The sequence below is a fragment of the Ursus arctos genome, unplaced genomic scaffold, assembly GCF_023065955.2.
Source record: "Ursus arctos isolate Adak ecotype North America unplaced genomic scaffold, UrsArc2.0 scaffold_13, whole genome shotgun sequence".
In the NCBI taxonomy this organism is placed as follows: domain Eukaryota; kingdom Metazoa; phylum Chordata; class Mammalia; order Carnivora; family Ursidae; genus Ursus; species Ursus arctos.
The window spans coordinates 66,843,775-66,859,215 of NW_026622797.1; the positions used below are offsets into that span (position 1 = coordinate 66,843,775).

The 15,441-nt window shown below is 37.1% G+C and overlaps 1 protein-coding gene across 6 annotated transcripts in view; it reads right to left on the minus strand.

Annotated features, from left to right (window-relative positions):
- Nucleotides 1–131: 131 nt before the first annotated feature.
- Nucleotides 132–15,441, minus strand: part of CASP8AP2 (caspase 8 associated protein 2) — a 44,653-nt gene continuing 29,343 nt past the window's right edge. For 4 of the 6 annotated variants that reach the window (XM_057311188.1, XM_048225891.2, XM_044388881.3 and 1 more), the window contains 4 exons: nucleotides 12,043–15,169; nucleotides 9,520–9,619; nucleotides 8,921–8,973; nucleotides 132–6,588 (listed from right to left, as the gene is read on the minus strand). In XM_057311188.1, coding sequence (XP_057167171.1) covers nucleotides 6,579–6,588; nucleotides 8,921–8,973; nucleotides 9,520–9,619; nucleotides 12,043–15,169 — 3,290 coding nt within the window. In that variant the 3' untranslated portion in view covers nucleotides 132–6,578. Of the gene's footprint in view, nucleotides 6,589–6,768; nucleotides 8,974–9,519; nucleotides 9,620–12,042; nucleotides 15,170–15,441 lie in introns of those variants that run through there. The other 2 variants (XM_057311187.1, XM_057311186.1) reach the window with 2 other exon arrangements.

Consider the following 15,441-nt stretch of genomic DNA (forward strand, 5'->3'; position numbering starts at 1 on the left):
AGGCTTGCCTGAGGAGTTCATTTTGAAATCTTGGTTTAAAAATAATCCCTCCATTTCCATAAGGAAAAGAAAATCCAAAGATTGTGAATTTCCCAAATATACAACAGGATAACATTTATTTTTTTAAAAGATTTTATTTATTTGAGAGAGAGACAGAGCAGGCGCACAAGACAGAGTGGAGGAGGGGCAGAGGGAGAGGGAAAGAATCTCTAGCAGGCTCCACTCTCAGCACAGAAACCTACACAGTGCTAGATCTGATGACCCTGAGATCACTACCTGAGTCAAAATCAAGAGTCAGAGGCTTAACCAATTAAGCCACAGGCGCTCCAGGAAAACTTTTAAAGTAGCAACTCCAAACTAAAGTTTAATGGGTGACCCGTTAATATTCTTCCTTCTTAACAGAGTTTTATATTTTCTTAGCACATACACTTTGCTTCAGCGAAGAAGTGAATTCGACAAATGAGGATGCCTCAAACATCTTTTGTATTTTAATCCTACGTGCGTCAAAAAAAATGTCTGACTTCAATTATCAGGGCATTTCTGGGAAGATGAAGTCATTCATTTCATAAATTAGCTCTTAAAATCTTGCCAGTAAGGATTTTAAAGTTTTTTAATAATATTCATCTTCAAATTCTATTACCATTTACTTTCTCGGTGCTTTTTAAAAGGTAGTTCTAAGGAGCATGAAATTAGATCCCACCTCCCATTTGCAAAAACAGTCTATTACAAAAAACAACAACAACAACAACAAAAAAACACCATTCTATGACAATGTCAACCTCAAATTAATGCATGTATGAGATGCAGAGTTAACTATCTCATTTAGGAGACACCAGTGCTTAATGAACATAGTGCTTTTGTTTCGCCACCTTCAGCCAGTTGCCTCTCCCAGGATGTGTGCTCATGAACCTAATTTAATCTACGACTTTCGTTCTCAATTATATACCCTTACAAATTTACTTTACAGGTATGCTTGCACATGTATGAAATGATGTGTACAAAGTGATTCGTTACAGAACTGTTTGCACTTGCAGAAGACAGGAAATGCCAGCATGTCCATCAACAGAGAACTGGTTAAATAACTATGATAAATTTACACAATGGTAAATTTCCAGCTATACAAAAGAATAAGAAAATGTACGGATATGGAACATTCTCCAGCATACGTTATGAAATGAAAATAACAAGGAACATAACTCTAAAACGTGTGTTATCTTTTTGTAAGAAAAGGGAAAAAATAAGAAATGGAAATGCATAAGGTAGTAGTAAAAATATACACAAGAGATTAATATGAGAGTTCCCTAATAGGGTGGACAAAGAAAAAGACAGGAACAAGACTCAGAGTGATACATTCGATATCTTCTTGATTTTTAAACCAAACAAATGTATTACCTGCACAAAAATTTCTATTAAATTTAAAAGTAATTTACCCACAAAAAGCTGAACTTATGCCTTCCTCAACTCTTCTCTGCCCTGGCGTCCGTCAAGTACCTCAGATCATACAGAACTTCCTCTACGTTGCCCCAATTTGTTGCTTATAATAACACTAGTATACCACTTCTCACAGTTACCTGGGTGTTTATCTTCCCAAAAAGCTGATCCTTCAGAAGAATGATTCATCTTTTTATCACCAGCTCCTCTCACAATGTCAGGACTTAGGCACCTCAATATATATTTAATTTTTAAAACATACCTCCAGTGCACTGAATCACTCAATCATAATCCTTGGATCATGACACACTGCTATTATTCTTCTATGCGTGGCTCTTTTTAAAAACTTTTTAAAAATTTTTTTAAAGATTTTATTTATTTGAGAAAGAGAGACAGAGACAGAGAAAGAGGGAACACAACCAGGGGAAGTGGGAGAGGGAGAAGCAGGCTCCCCGTGGAGCAGGGAGCCCGATATGGGGCTCGATCCCAGGACCCTGGGATCATGACCTGAGCCGAAGGCAGATGCTTAACAACTGAGCCACCCAGGGGCCCCTATTTTTTAATAATATAGTGAACATCCATGAACCCACACCACACTGAGAAATAGAACACTGACACCAAGTTGTTTTTCTAGATGCTTCTTTCCTAATCCTTCCTTCGCCTTCCTGAATCTAGATGTAGAGCTTATATCCTCCACAAAAATTAACTCAAAATGGATCATAGACAATACACTTGTCTGAAGGCTACATCAATTTTCCTGTCCTCTGCCATCATCTAGGCCACAGAAGTCTAGACAGTCTTGACATCCCCCAGAACATCATACTGGGCCACAACATAATGCTGATTGATCAGATGAGAACGAGGTAGCAAGTATGGTAGATACTTTTGTAGTAAGACAGGCAAGCCACAACCACAGGATATAAACCCCCACCAAAACGAAGGGTACCACCTCAGGGAAGTTTCTGAAGGTCCATCCCTTGCAAAGTGAGAAGAGATACTGCTGTCCTTCGCATTAAAATTACTGATAAAACAAAACAAAACCCACAATGCCTGATAAGCCTTCATGAATTCCAGAGGACATTTGATGTGCTACACTGGCCAACTGAACGGTCAACCTGTAAGGCTGTCAGTCTTCACTAGGGAACACAGAAAAGGCTCTGCAGCAAGCTTAGGCTGTAGTAGAAAAACAGGGCAAGATCCCAGCAAATCAGATGATACGCAAAGAGACTATAGCTAATAAATACGTTGCATGAAGTCTCTGGTAAGCCTCAAAAAAAGAATCAGCGTGCATACTTCCAGTGGTTTCCAGGTGTTTCTACATTACATGCTAGCACGAGCCAGAAGTCGACTGCTGCAATATTCCAACTCCAATCAGGACAGAATGAAAAAGGGAAAATTTCCCCAAGGATGGGTTTGGGACAGGGCATAGAACTTTTAACAATACATATATAGTTGTCTCCTTCACTTAGAGAGAGGGCCAAAAGTAGAATCTATTCAAGGACAGTGGCTAACGGCTTGACTGGATGGTTAAAGACTTGGAGAGAACATAACTGGATATATGACCAAGTCGAGGGAAGCTGCAACGTGAATGGACTCCTAACACTGTACACAAAGAGTGAAGACTGTATCCCATGTGAATATTCACAAAAGGCATCTACTTGTAGAAGAGAATCTCAACAATGAGACGGACAAGATAACACATTCTGGAAATGAGTCTCTTTCCCTTACAAACCCAGTGCTTACTTTCATGTAAAAATGGCCATATGGCAAGAAAGAAAGCTTTGTATGGGCTCAACAACATGGATTTCTCCTCACCACAGCTGTTTTGGGTCCCTCCATTGTGTAAGGCTTAACCTACCAAACACAAAGTCAAAGTTGAGTCCAGTATGGACTAGCCAACTACTTAGTAGCAGGTGTATTACACCAGACTGACTCTACTCATGAAGGGAGAGGCAATCATAACCTTGGAATGGCATTATGGAATATCTGCTCGTCATCATTGCATTCCACACACTTTCTGTTCAAGAAACTCATTTCACAGCAAAATAGGTTCGGCAAATGGGCTTATGCCCATGTCTTTCACAATATCATCATGTATCTCTCAGAGAAAACAGAAAAAAGAACACTTTCTAACACATTTTATGAAGCCAGCATAATAATCTGAATACTAAAACCTGACAAGACATTAAGGAAAAAAAATGTTTAGCTCAATCTCACTCCCCCCACAAAAAATAACAGAAAATCCTAAACAAAACATTAGCAAACCAAACCTAATATTATATAAAGAGGATCTAATATATCAAAGTTAGGTTTATTCTGAGATTACAAGGTCTGTTTAATATTTAAAAATGTAATTCACATTTACAAAATAAAAGAACATTTTAATAAAAATAAACATCCATTCATGATTTAAAAAAAAAAAAAAACTCTTAGGAATGGAAGGAAACTCCCTTAATCTGTAGAGTATCTTTTTTTTTTTAATTTACAGGAAGCCTCATATTGATAAAATATTATAAGTTCCACTATGAGATCAGGAATAAGAAAAGAATAAACTGATTCTAACACATATGTGGAAATGTGAAGAGCCAAATATATCCATTACAATGGTGAGGAAAGAAAACAAAGTGACAGAATTTGTCTACTGAATATCAAAACTTACTAGAAAGTAATTAAGAGAGCAATAATAAGGGTGCAAGGGTAGACAAACAGACCAATAAACAGAAGAAAAATTCCAGAAAGAAATTCATGCATATATGGGAACTTGATTTGTCGCCAAGGTGGCAATGAAGAGCGGTGAGGTATAGACAGTCTTTACAACAAATGAGACTTAGTCAATTGGATGTTTTTTAAAAACAGAAATTAAAATTACCCCCTACCTCACACCCTACAAAAAAATCGATTCCCAGTAAACTGTAGATGTAAATGTGAGGTAAACCAATAAGTTTTTGACATTAACATAAGAAAATATCTTCATCATCTTAGAGTTGATAAAGATACCTTCAACAGGTACTACTATAAATTAAAGGAATGATAAATTAAATCCTCATTAAAATTAAGAATGTCTGCTCATCAAAAAATATGTGAACCAATGAAAGGCAAACCAAAGTGGGAGAGGGGATTTCCACATACAGAATAAAGGGATCATATCCAGAATATAAAAATAATTCCTACAAATTTTAATAAGATAGGTAGATCAGAGACTTGAACAGGGACTTTACCCAAAAAAAAGGATATTCAAATGGCCAACATTCAGGAGATATCACTCCACCAAAATGACTAAGATGAAAGACTTACCATACTGAGTGGGAGAGGGCATGTGAAGAAACTGAACTCACACTACTGAGGAAGTGTAAATTGATAAACACACTCAGGAAAACTGCTGGGCAGTGTTTACTAAAGCTTCACATCTGCATACCACTAACAGGTATGTATCCAACACAAATGTATCCATATGTGCAGCAAAAAGCATGTACAAGAATGTTCAGACCAGCTATACTGAAATAACCCCAAACTGGAAACAACCTAAATGGAAGATCCTCACAAACCTGAGGGAGCAAAAGTCAAATAAGGGTATGTATGATGTATGATTCCATCCGACAGTTCAGGAACAGGTAAAACCACCCTACGGTAATGTCAGCAATAGCGCTGATCTCCAGGAAGAGGAAGGATTATAACTAGGAATACCGGGTGGGGCTCTCTGGGGGAGCTGACAAAATTCTAATTCTTGATCTGGATGACATTATACAAGTGTTCACTTTGAAGAACTTACCAAGCTCCTTCTTTTCTCAGTGACAGACTTTGATTTTTAAAGTTCAACATTTTTAAATTTATACCTTCATCCTTGCAAGGCAAGAACTCTACATTCTCATGGTCCCTTAATCTCCATGGTGTTGGTATGGCCTAAAATTAATTCTGGATTATGGACATACTTCCTTTTTCTCTTTCTTGTCTTAGTCACACTTTGCCAAGGTATCTAACCACTCTTACTGCCTAGCTCTTGTACTATCTCCTGGGCTTATTTTTTGCTATTTTCTCCAAAAATGTTTACAATGTGGACTTTTGAATGGTAAATCTTAAATGTTTTTATTAAGCCCTCACATTTGAATAACCTAAATAGATGTAAAACTTTAGGTCCTATACTTTAAAAGGTTTTCTTATAGCCAGTATTGCTCTTGAAAAGCCTGAGTACAAGAAAAACTTTTATTTATTTTTTTTTTACATGAAAAACTTTTAGATTTTTCTCATCTGTAATACTCTTAAATTTCAGTATGTGTCTAGATGTGGGTACTTTCTTCTTCTTTGGTACTTTACGGCCCTTTTAATCTTCAAATTTTTTATCTTGGACCCTTCTTGTTATTTGAATGTTGGCCCATTAACTTCTATCCTTCATCTCACTTAAATCTGCATCCATGTTTTCTTTTTTCTTCTTTTTCTTCTTCTTTTTTTATTGCTTCTTTCTGGGAGAGTTTCTCAATTTTCCAACTCACTAATTTATTCTTCAGCTGTATCCATTTTTTTACTCCATTTATGTTATTTTAAATACTATGGTTTTTACATTTCTACTTGGGTCATTATTTCTTATTCTTATATTGCTACAATCTTCCCTTTATTTCTTTTAATGTTTATGAGCTTAATTTTAGATTTTAATGGTCTTATGTAATGGAGTTTTCTTTTGAACCAGTGGCATCTCTTAGTTATCACTTTACTTTGGGCTGTGAACTCACTTACCTAGTAGTGGGGGCTCTTTTGAGTGATAGTATGCTCTGGGGAAAGGCTGAGGGCCAGCCCTCTGGGCTATGTTGGGCGTTCAAAGAGAGGCAAGAAGAGAAAGCCCTATGGTGGATAGCCCCAACACTACAAAAACTGAGTGTAAATTATTTCAGTTTTTGATCTACCATGTAACCCTTCAGATCAGAGCGCCCTCTTCAGACACCATGGGAGAAATGGCAATTTCCTAAGGCACTTCCTAGAGTCTAGGGCCCACATTGCAACCCACCAGTCGTATGAGTCTGGAGGGGGAGGAGTGAACAAATAATGCATGAGCTAGTCAATCCTTACCTGTTTTCCCCAAATCTTCACCCAAAAGGGCTTTTGTGCTGCCCAGATTTTATCTGAGGATACCTGCAGCAGAAGTCTGGTTCACAGTACTAGTACCTGCTGTGAGAAAGCAGGCAAAGGCAACTGGTTTTCTCTAATGAATCTACTCAGACATTCAGCCAGCCACACCCCCACCAAGAACCACTTCAAAAACGGCTCCCATGTCCCCTGGGAGTTTTACTCTTTTTTTTCTTTTAATCATTATCTAAACACACTGAAAGAAACATTCTAATCAAAATATAACAGAATTTACATGGCTTTATTTATACATTACTGGTATTGAAAGCAAACTTTATACAAAAAGTTTTATACATATAAAAAAAATTCTTGGCTGGGCGAAGCCATTTATGTGTGTATACACACAAACACACACACACACACACATACACACGCACAAAGTATTTTACATCATTGTAATTATACATATTTACAAATACACTATTTAAATTATTTTACAATTTACCGAAATGAAAGGCAATTAGAAAAGCAAATAAAAATGGATGAAAACAAACTAAATAATTATTTAAAATGCTACAAAATTATTTTGAAAAATCTAGAAAAGAAAGCCGTTTCTTTGAAATATCAAAACTAAGGTTTCAATGCCATTTTGTTGTTGCTTTTATCTTAATAACAAGTTCTGTTTAAAAATAAATATCTTGACCAGTAACAAGTGAGCAAATCAGACTGATGACTGGTACAATCTTAACATGCTGACTTGAGATTAAAGAGTCAGCGAGTTAATAGCAAATGATCAAATATTCCATAAAACTGCCCTCTACTTCCCCATTTAAAACATGAGGAATTCCAAGCTTCTGTGTAGTATGCAATATCAACTAAGACTCCAAGGAGTTCAGCAATTTATCTGTAATGTAAGAAAATGCTAAAGTTATGATTCTATTTTTCTGATATGACCCTTTTTATAAGGTGTTGTTCTTTAAATGAGTTCACTCAGATATCAGTCTTAAAGAACTAGGTTTTTACAGAATCAGTTTGGTAACTTTACTGCTATATTCTGATTTTGACAAGAATTTAATGAGACCGTAGTACTTGGGATGGAAAAAAATTAGTTAAGAGACAGCTAGAAATAAAATAACCTACTGTTTTTGCTGTCATGCAAGCAAATAAAATTTCAAGTATCAAAGCCATTAAGATTTTAGATTTGTAATGGAACTAATAAGCATAACTTCCAGACACAAGTTACTTCTTTCATGAATGTATATGATCTTTACAAGAGAATGGAAGTCACATTTTAAAATAACATTCAGGTAAAACAAAAACTCAGCTGAAGTTCATAAAGGCAGTGAAAATTTTAAAACAGTAAATCTGAAGAATAATCAGGCCATTTCAAAAAAGGTCTTAAAGAATAAGCTTTTTCCATTTAAATTCTCCATTATTCAACCTTACATTTTGAATTATGTAAATAGGACTTTAACTTCACAGTAAACAGCTAAATATCTTAAGATCTCATTAGCAAATGAGCTGCTTAGAGAGGAAACTGAAATTAACAGATTATCTCAAGATAGTAATTTACACTGGGTCCAGAATTAGACGCTTCACACTAAAACCTATGTCCAAATACAGTTTCTATTCAGATTTAATTTGAACTGAATTTAATTTGAAATTAATTTAAAATTAGTGTTCTGCATTCAAACAATTATGATTACAAATAAATTGAAAAACAGTGATAGGTTATGTATCTTTATAATTCTCCTTATGTGAAAGTCCAAAATATCTAAGCAATTGGTTCAGGTCTTACAGAAAAAAACTCTGCTGATAATTATTGCCTTAATAAACCTGTATAGGAATAGCTTAAATAAACTGAGGAAACATGCTTGTGAACATTATTAATTTAAATTAACATAGTAAATCATGCCATCTATTCAGATGACAGATTTCATGTTTATGAATGATGTACGTTCTATATTTTAGAAGTATTTAGTACCCTAATTAAAATTTGAAAAATATTAAATTACAAAGACTACAGATTTCATTGCCTGTGAAATATATGCTATTCCAGAATGTTTTATTTTTCTTCATCTATAAAAGATTTTTTACTAATCATCAAATGCATTTCCCCTCCACCTTAGACGCCTCGGCAATCAGAAGGCTGAGGAGAAATGTAATATGGTATGTCAATTATACTTAAAAAGAGAGGAGAGATGCCATGCTGATCTGAACTGCAGCAGGCTTCACTCTGAGCATGTCCCTGTGGATGAGGTGACCTTAGAATCCTGCATGAGCAGTCATCCTCCAACCTGTGACTGAAGCAGGAACTCAACTGGATGTCTCTCACCCACTACTCATATCTTCAATGACTAACAGGCCATTAACTGCACAGTAACAGTGTCAAACATTTACTTTACTAGTCTCCTGTGGCAGAACCATTAACTACCTGCATTTTGACTTTTCAAAGAGCTTCATTAGCTGCTGGAATCTTTCTGAGACCTGAAAAATTTTAAATGAGTGTTAATTACAAATAGCTCAATAATATTTTTTTATCTGTGATGAATATTTTCATAAAAACAGCTAAAGACAGAGAAAGTTGCCCTCAATAATAAAGACATGAAGAAACGTTTGGAAAAACGAAGTATCTTCATACTAAAGGTGATTATGAGTTTAATGTTTTAATACTAAACTTTAAGCAAACATCATTACAAAACAGCGTGAGATCAAAGAGGTAAGACAATATGAAAAAAATTAGGATTATTCCAAACTTCCACCATCACCAAGTTTTTATTTATTTTTTATTTCCTTAAGTAATCTCTATGCTCAAAGCAAGGCTCAAACTCACAACCCTGAGATTAAGAGTCACAGGCTCTACTGACTGAGCCAGCCAGGTGCCCCTTACTAAGTTTTTATGAGTCCTACGTAAAGAGCCATACTGTTAAAGAAGTTAGCTAATAAATAACTACGTATTTTAAACATCATAAAAATTAAATTTATAGTAGCAACACTTGTAAAACTATAGAGATGTAAAAATTGGGTAGTTACCTGATACGGATTTTTATTCAACTTGGCAGCTAAATAAGAAAAAGTTTTCAATGATGGCCCTCTTTTTTGACACTCCAATAAAATTTCCCGGTCATCATTTCTGAAGAGAGAAAAATGTTATTTAGCCTTTGTACATTAGAGCCAAAAGGTAATAAAAATTCCATTACCTTAATGTCTACCAATAGGAGGTGACATTTTTGTTAAAACCTACAGAAAAAAGAAAAAAATGTACATACCAAAATATGGACAATGATTATCTCTGAGAAATATTATAGATGATTTTAATCTTTGAGCACACAGGTGTTTCCCAAAATTTTCTACAACAAACTAATTCATTCTTCTAATGCCAAATTAAAGATTTTTTTTAAATTCTACATTTAATTGTAGAGTACTTTTAAAATCAGGGCCCAAACATGATCATAGTCATTTTTCTTTTTAAGATTTTTTAAAAATTTATTTATTTGTCAGAGAGAGAAAGAGAGAGCACAAGTAGGGGGAGCAGCAGGCAGAGGGAGAAGCAGGCTCCCCAATGAGCAAGGAGCCCAATGTGGCACTCGATCCCAGGACTTTGGGATCATGACCCAAGCTGAAGGCAGACGCTTAACCAACTGAGCCACTCAGGCGTCCCACATGATCATAGTCTTAATAAGCAGAAGAACCAAAAGTAAAATGGAATCCAGATCTTCTCATTTCCAAACCTGTTTTTCTACATGGTCTAAACCAGTGTATGTTCTTATACTCTCTGAGATTCTATTCTGCCACCTGTAAATTACCTGGAATGAAGGCATGGAAGACTGTGGTATTAAACAAAACTGGTCACCAGGACGTTGCTACAGAGATCCCCCAGACCTTTGAGCACATCCGGGGCCCGAGGTTAGGAGCAAAAGCAAAGGGACAGTTTCTGGAGACTTAGCTCAAGGTGACAAGGGAGAGAGGATGTAGGGCCCTTAACAGTCTAGCAAGCCAGGCACTCCGGGTGTTCCCAACACCAGCTGTTCCCCAAATGTGCATGTCCCCAAGCTGCACTTTAGAGGCTGCTAGTGTTCTGTGGTAGCTAGTGCTTTTGGTTAAAATAAACAAATCTCTTTTTTAAAAAATTAAATAAAATACAATAAAATTAAACTAAATAGGATAAAATTTAAAAAATAAAATAATAAAACTGGTCACCAATTTCAATATGACTGAGCTTCCGTCATTATGCACGCTAGTTAAGTCTGGGGAGCAATGAACCACTAGTAGAAAGGTTCATAACTGCAGTTACATTTATGTCTGAAATGGGGTCTTTTTTTTTTTTTAAGATTTTATTTATTTATTTGACACAGAGACAGCGAGTGAGAGAGGGAACACAGGCAAGGGGAGTGGGAGAGGAAGAAGCAGTCTCCCAGTGGAGGAGCCCAATGTGGGGCTCAATCCCAGGACCCCAGGATCACGCCCTGAGACGAAAGCAGATGCTTAACGACTGAGCCACCCAGGTGACCCTGAAATGGGGTCTTTAAATCTGCATTTCTTAAAAAGTTCACATAAAAATCAGAAGTGCAACCTATTGATGAAACTTTTTTCAAACTCCTAGTTTAGGGGAAAACACAAATTACAAATCCTCACACTTTCTGCCCAGTTTCACCACTTGTCATTCTTCCTTTCTAAAATGTGGTTATCGGTGGGCACCTGGGTGGCTCAGTCAGCTAAGCATCTGACTGTGGCTCAGGTCATGATCCCAGGGTCCTGGGATGGAGCCTTCCATCAGGCTCCTTGCTCAGCAGGAAAGCCTGCTTCTCCCTCTCCTTCTACCTGCCACTCCCCCTGCTTGTGCTCTATCAAATAAGTAAATAAATTCTTTCTAAAAATAAAAAGAAATAAAATGTGGTTATGCTGGGGCACCTGGGTGGTTCAGTGTTTTGAGCATCCGGCTCGATTTAGGCTCTGGTCATAGTCTTGGGGTCGTCGGATCGAGCCCAGCATTAGGCTCGGTGCTCAGTGCAGAGTCTGCTTGTCCTTCCCTCTGCCCATCCCCATACTCACACTTGCTCTCTCTCTTTCAAATAAATACAGAAAATCTTTTTTAAAAAATTAAATAAAATGTGGTTATACCAGCTCCTTACAAATCAAAGAATTTTTAATTGAAAAACTAAAGTTAAAACAAAACAAAACAAAACAGGGCGCCCGGGTGGCTCAGTCGAGAGAGATCAAGTCACTCTTGATCTCAGCTCAGGTCTTGATCTCATGGTTGTGAGTTTGAGCCCCGCATTGAGCTCCAACTGGGTGTGGAGCCTACTTTAAAAAAAAAAAAAAAAAAAAAAAGTGAAAACTTATGTCCATGGTGCTAATGCACACACCTGGTTAAGAGCCACTGCTCTACATCATTCCATACTACAGCTAGACTGTACTCTAGAATGTACTTCTACCAACTTTGGCCACTTTTGAAGTGATTACTTGTCATATTTTAGGATGGGATAAAACTACAATGACATGATAGAACAGATGTCTGGCCTGCCAAAATTTCCTGGTGATTTACAAGATTCTTACCTTGTCCATAAAACTATAATTTCTCCCTTCTTTTTAATAACATTCCTTGCAGAAAGGCTTATAGGAGAAGTAGCAGATGTTGCTGATGGATCCTTAATCCCTGGGCTTGATGATGAGGGGTCTTTGGTCACTGCAGGGTCCTTTTTCTTACTGGCTTTCTTTTGGTAAGCTTCGCCATTCTCACCAGAATCTTGGGTAATTTTCTTGGCCTTTTCCCTACTGCTTAAGTCTGTTTCCTTTCTCTGTTTTTTATGAGAATGATTTACATCAGAAAGGTTTTTTCTCTTTTTAGGAGCATTATCCAAAGCCCCAGGCAACACTGAACCATCAGAATTTGATGCCGGCTCTGACTTTAAATCATCCTTTTTTACTTCGCGTGAACCGAGAGGTTCCGAGGTCAAATCGATATAGGTTTCCTCAACAATGCATTCCAAAGGCCTGTCTGCCACCTGCACCTTTTCTTCCTTACAGTTATCTTCATCTACGCATATCACCTGACACTCCAAGCGTTCAACAGCTAAAGCAGGACAGTTCCCTTCATTTTTACTCTCACTTGAAACATCTTGTGTCAAATCAATAAAATCATCTACAGTATCAGGCTGCATATTATCTAATATTTGAGCACTCTGATCCAAACTGCCTTCGGAGCATCCCAACTGATCAATATTTAAAACTGTTACTTCTATGAATTCCCCCAAGTTTTTGGTCTCAGTGACTGGATCTTTTGTGAGGTCTATGTATGTGTCTGGAAGATGATCCTCGACAGAATGTGAAATTTCCTCCATTGGAGGCAACTCTTCAATGCTTTCAGGTACTTTTGGTTCCCATACTGGATGCAACTTGAAACATTCATCAGTCACTTCATTACTATGACCCACTTTACCTGAAGCATCTTTAAGAAATTCATATATATCGGGAACCTGTGTTTGTATCAAACAGTCCTGTTCTTCATGAGCTGATTTACTGCTATCAACATTGTTGTTGGAATTTAATTCCTCCACAGATTTGAAAACTCCATTCTGGCATGAAACATATTCTTTCTCTGCTGCTTTATCAGCTTCCTTTTCCACTCCAGGCAAAGATGCCAATGACTCATCAGCCACCGTGTTCTGTTTAAGACTAGGGGAGGTAGACGGTGCTGCACGCCGTATTTTCACAATGAAATGATCATTGGACTTTTCCATTATGACAGCATGCATGGGTAGGTTGGGGTGGTACTGAAAGCCTGGAGCAACAGACCGACTTGTCCATGATGAAGAACAACTTGATTTGCTGCTTGAATTATCAGACTCCAGAGCTAAATGAATATCTTGTTCAGATGCGTCCTCTTCCTCAAGCAAGGCATCCTCACTAAAGTGGGCACTAATAACTTCTTCAGGAGTTGAACTAGACAAAACTTCAGGCTTTAGGAAACTGAGATGACCGTCTGACTTCAGAGGTGATGGCACTGTTAGAGAGACTGCTAGATCTTCCAGAAGTATGGAGGAAATGCAGGGCTTGCTCTTTTCTGAACTACATACATTATCTTTACTCAAAGCTATATTAGTGGACACTTCAAACATACAACTTTCATCCAACACATCAGGATGAACTGGCAACGAAAGCCCTGAAGTCAGAGAAGGACCTTTCTCAGATGATAATAATGACCAGTTATCATCACTAATCATTTTAGGACAAGGAGAAACCACCCCTGAAACTAGCTCTTCGGTTGTACAAGCTGGTATAGATTCACACTTCAGACTCTCCAGCAGCTGTTTTTCTGGGGTCTTTAACTCCCACTCACTTTTTTCATTACAATTAACGCTGTTATCCAAAAGATCAGAACCCTGTAACAAACTTTTAAATATTTCACCCATCTGGGCATCACTCACTAAATTGAAAGTAAGGCTGGAGGCTTGCTGTTCAGTAAGAATCTCGAAACTGCGTTCTGGCTTCAAAGTTGCATGCTGGGATCTTTGGGCCTCCTCCAATGCGCTGCCTTCAATTGTCCCTGGCTTTGGGCTGCTGGGACGGTTTGGCTCCAAGGAGCATTCTTCAGACTGAGAGTTCTTAATATTATCAAAGCAAGTGTTACAACTTTTTTTAATGTCACGCTTTACTGTGTTAATATTGAAATTATTTTGGTCTTGTTTTTCCTCAGATTTTTTACATCCTAGTAAAGACTTACAATTAACAGAATCTTCTGATTTGGGGGATTTCTCTTTCAGCATTTCTTTGCTGGAGCAGTCCACACTCCCCTTCTGACCATTTGAATATTGTACTTTCTCTTTATTTATCTTTTCACGTTTTCCTTCATCACTGTCACTGCCAAAGTTTATGGAATCACAAAACTTTACTAAGATTTTCTTAAGCTTTGCAAACAAATAATCCAGCTGTTCATCTACAAATTTCCACAGTTTTTTTTTCATATCCGGTAGCTGTTGTTCAAATAAACGATCCACAATGCCGTTCTTCTTAACTTGCTTAAGCTTGGATTCTATAACGTCACAGAGATTACTCTGTAGAGTAGTCACTGACTTTGAGATTTTGCATAAATCAAGATGTTTAATTAGTGATGTAAAACTCAAAACTGCTGACTCGATAATTCTATGAAATTGTATTATTGAAAATTTTACCTTAAATTTCATATAGTTTTTCCTTACGTGTTTTCTTATCATTCGTAACATGTGCATAATCTCTCGTACAGAGGAGGGTGCAGCAATAATCGGAACTATTTTTTCCAGGCTGGAGGTACTCATTGTCTTGTCTTTCTTCTCTGTTTTTGAAGATCTGCTAGATTCACTTCGTCTTTTATTCCATTTGCTTTTGGTCTGATGGATTTTTATAGAAGATGTTTTTCTACTGTCTTTACCCAGATGCATAGTACTTTTCCTACTTCCTGGGCTGGTTTTTGTGTTCTGCACTTCAGTAGAAGTTCTAGGTGTAGCATTTTTTTCAAAACTTTTTTGTGGTTTAGATTTTTCACTGTCGCTTATAATTTCTCCTTCTTCTAATTCATCTAAAGATGAATTTTTATGAGAGTCTGCATCTGCAAATTTGTCGGGTTTGCAAGTTGGCTTTTGATTTTCCTTATTGAGATCAGACTTGCTCTTCGAGGTAGACTGAGCTGAATTTGGTGGAAATATATCTGTGGAAGAGAAAAGTATATTATAGTCACATGACTAGAGTCTAATCATTTGAGATTTCCATATAAAACGTAACAAAAACTTAAATACTGAGGCAATTCATTTTTTTTTAAAGTAGGCTCCATGCTTAGTGTGGAGCCCAATGCGGGGCTTGAACTCACAACGCTGAGATCAAGACCTGAGCTGAGATCAACAGTCAGATGCTTAACCAACTGAGCCACCCAGGCACCCCCAATTCATTATTTTAATAGCTTTTTTTAGTAGAACGTTAATG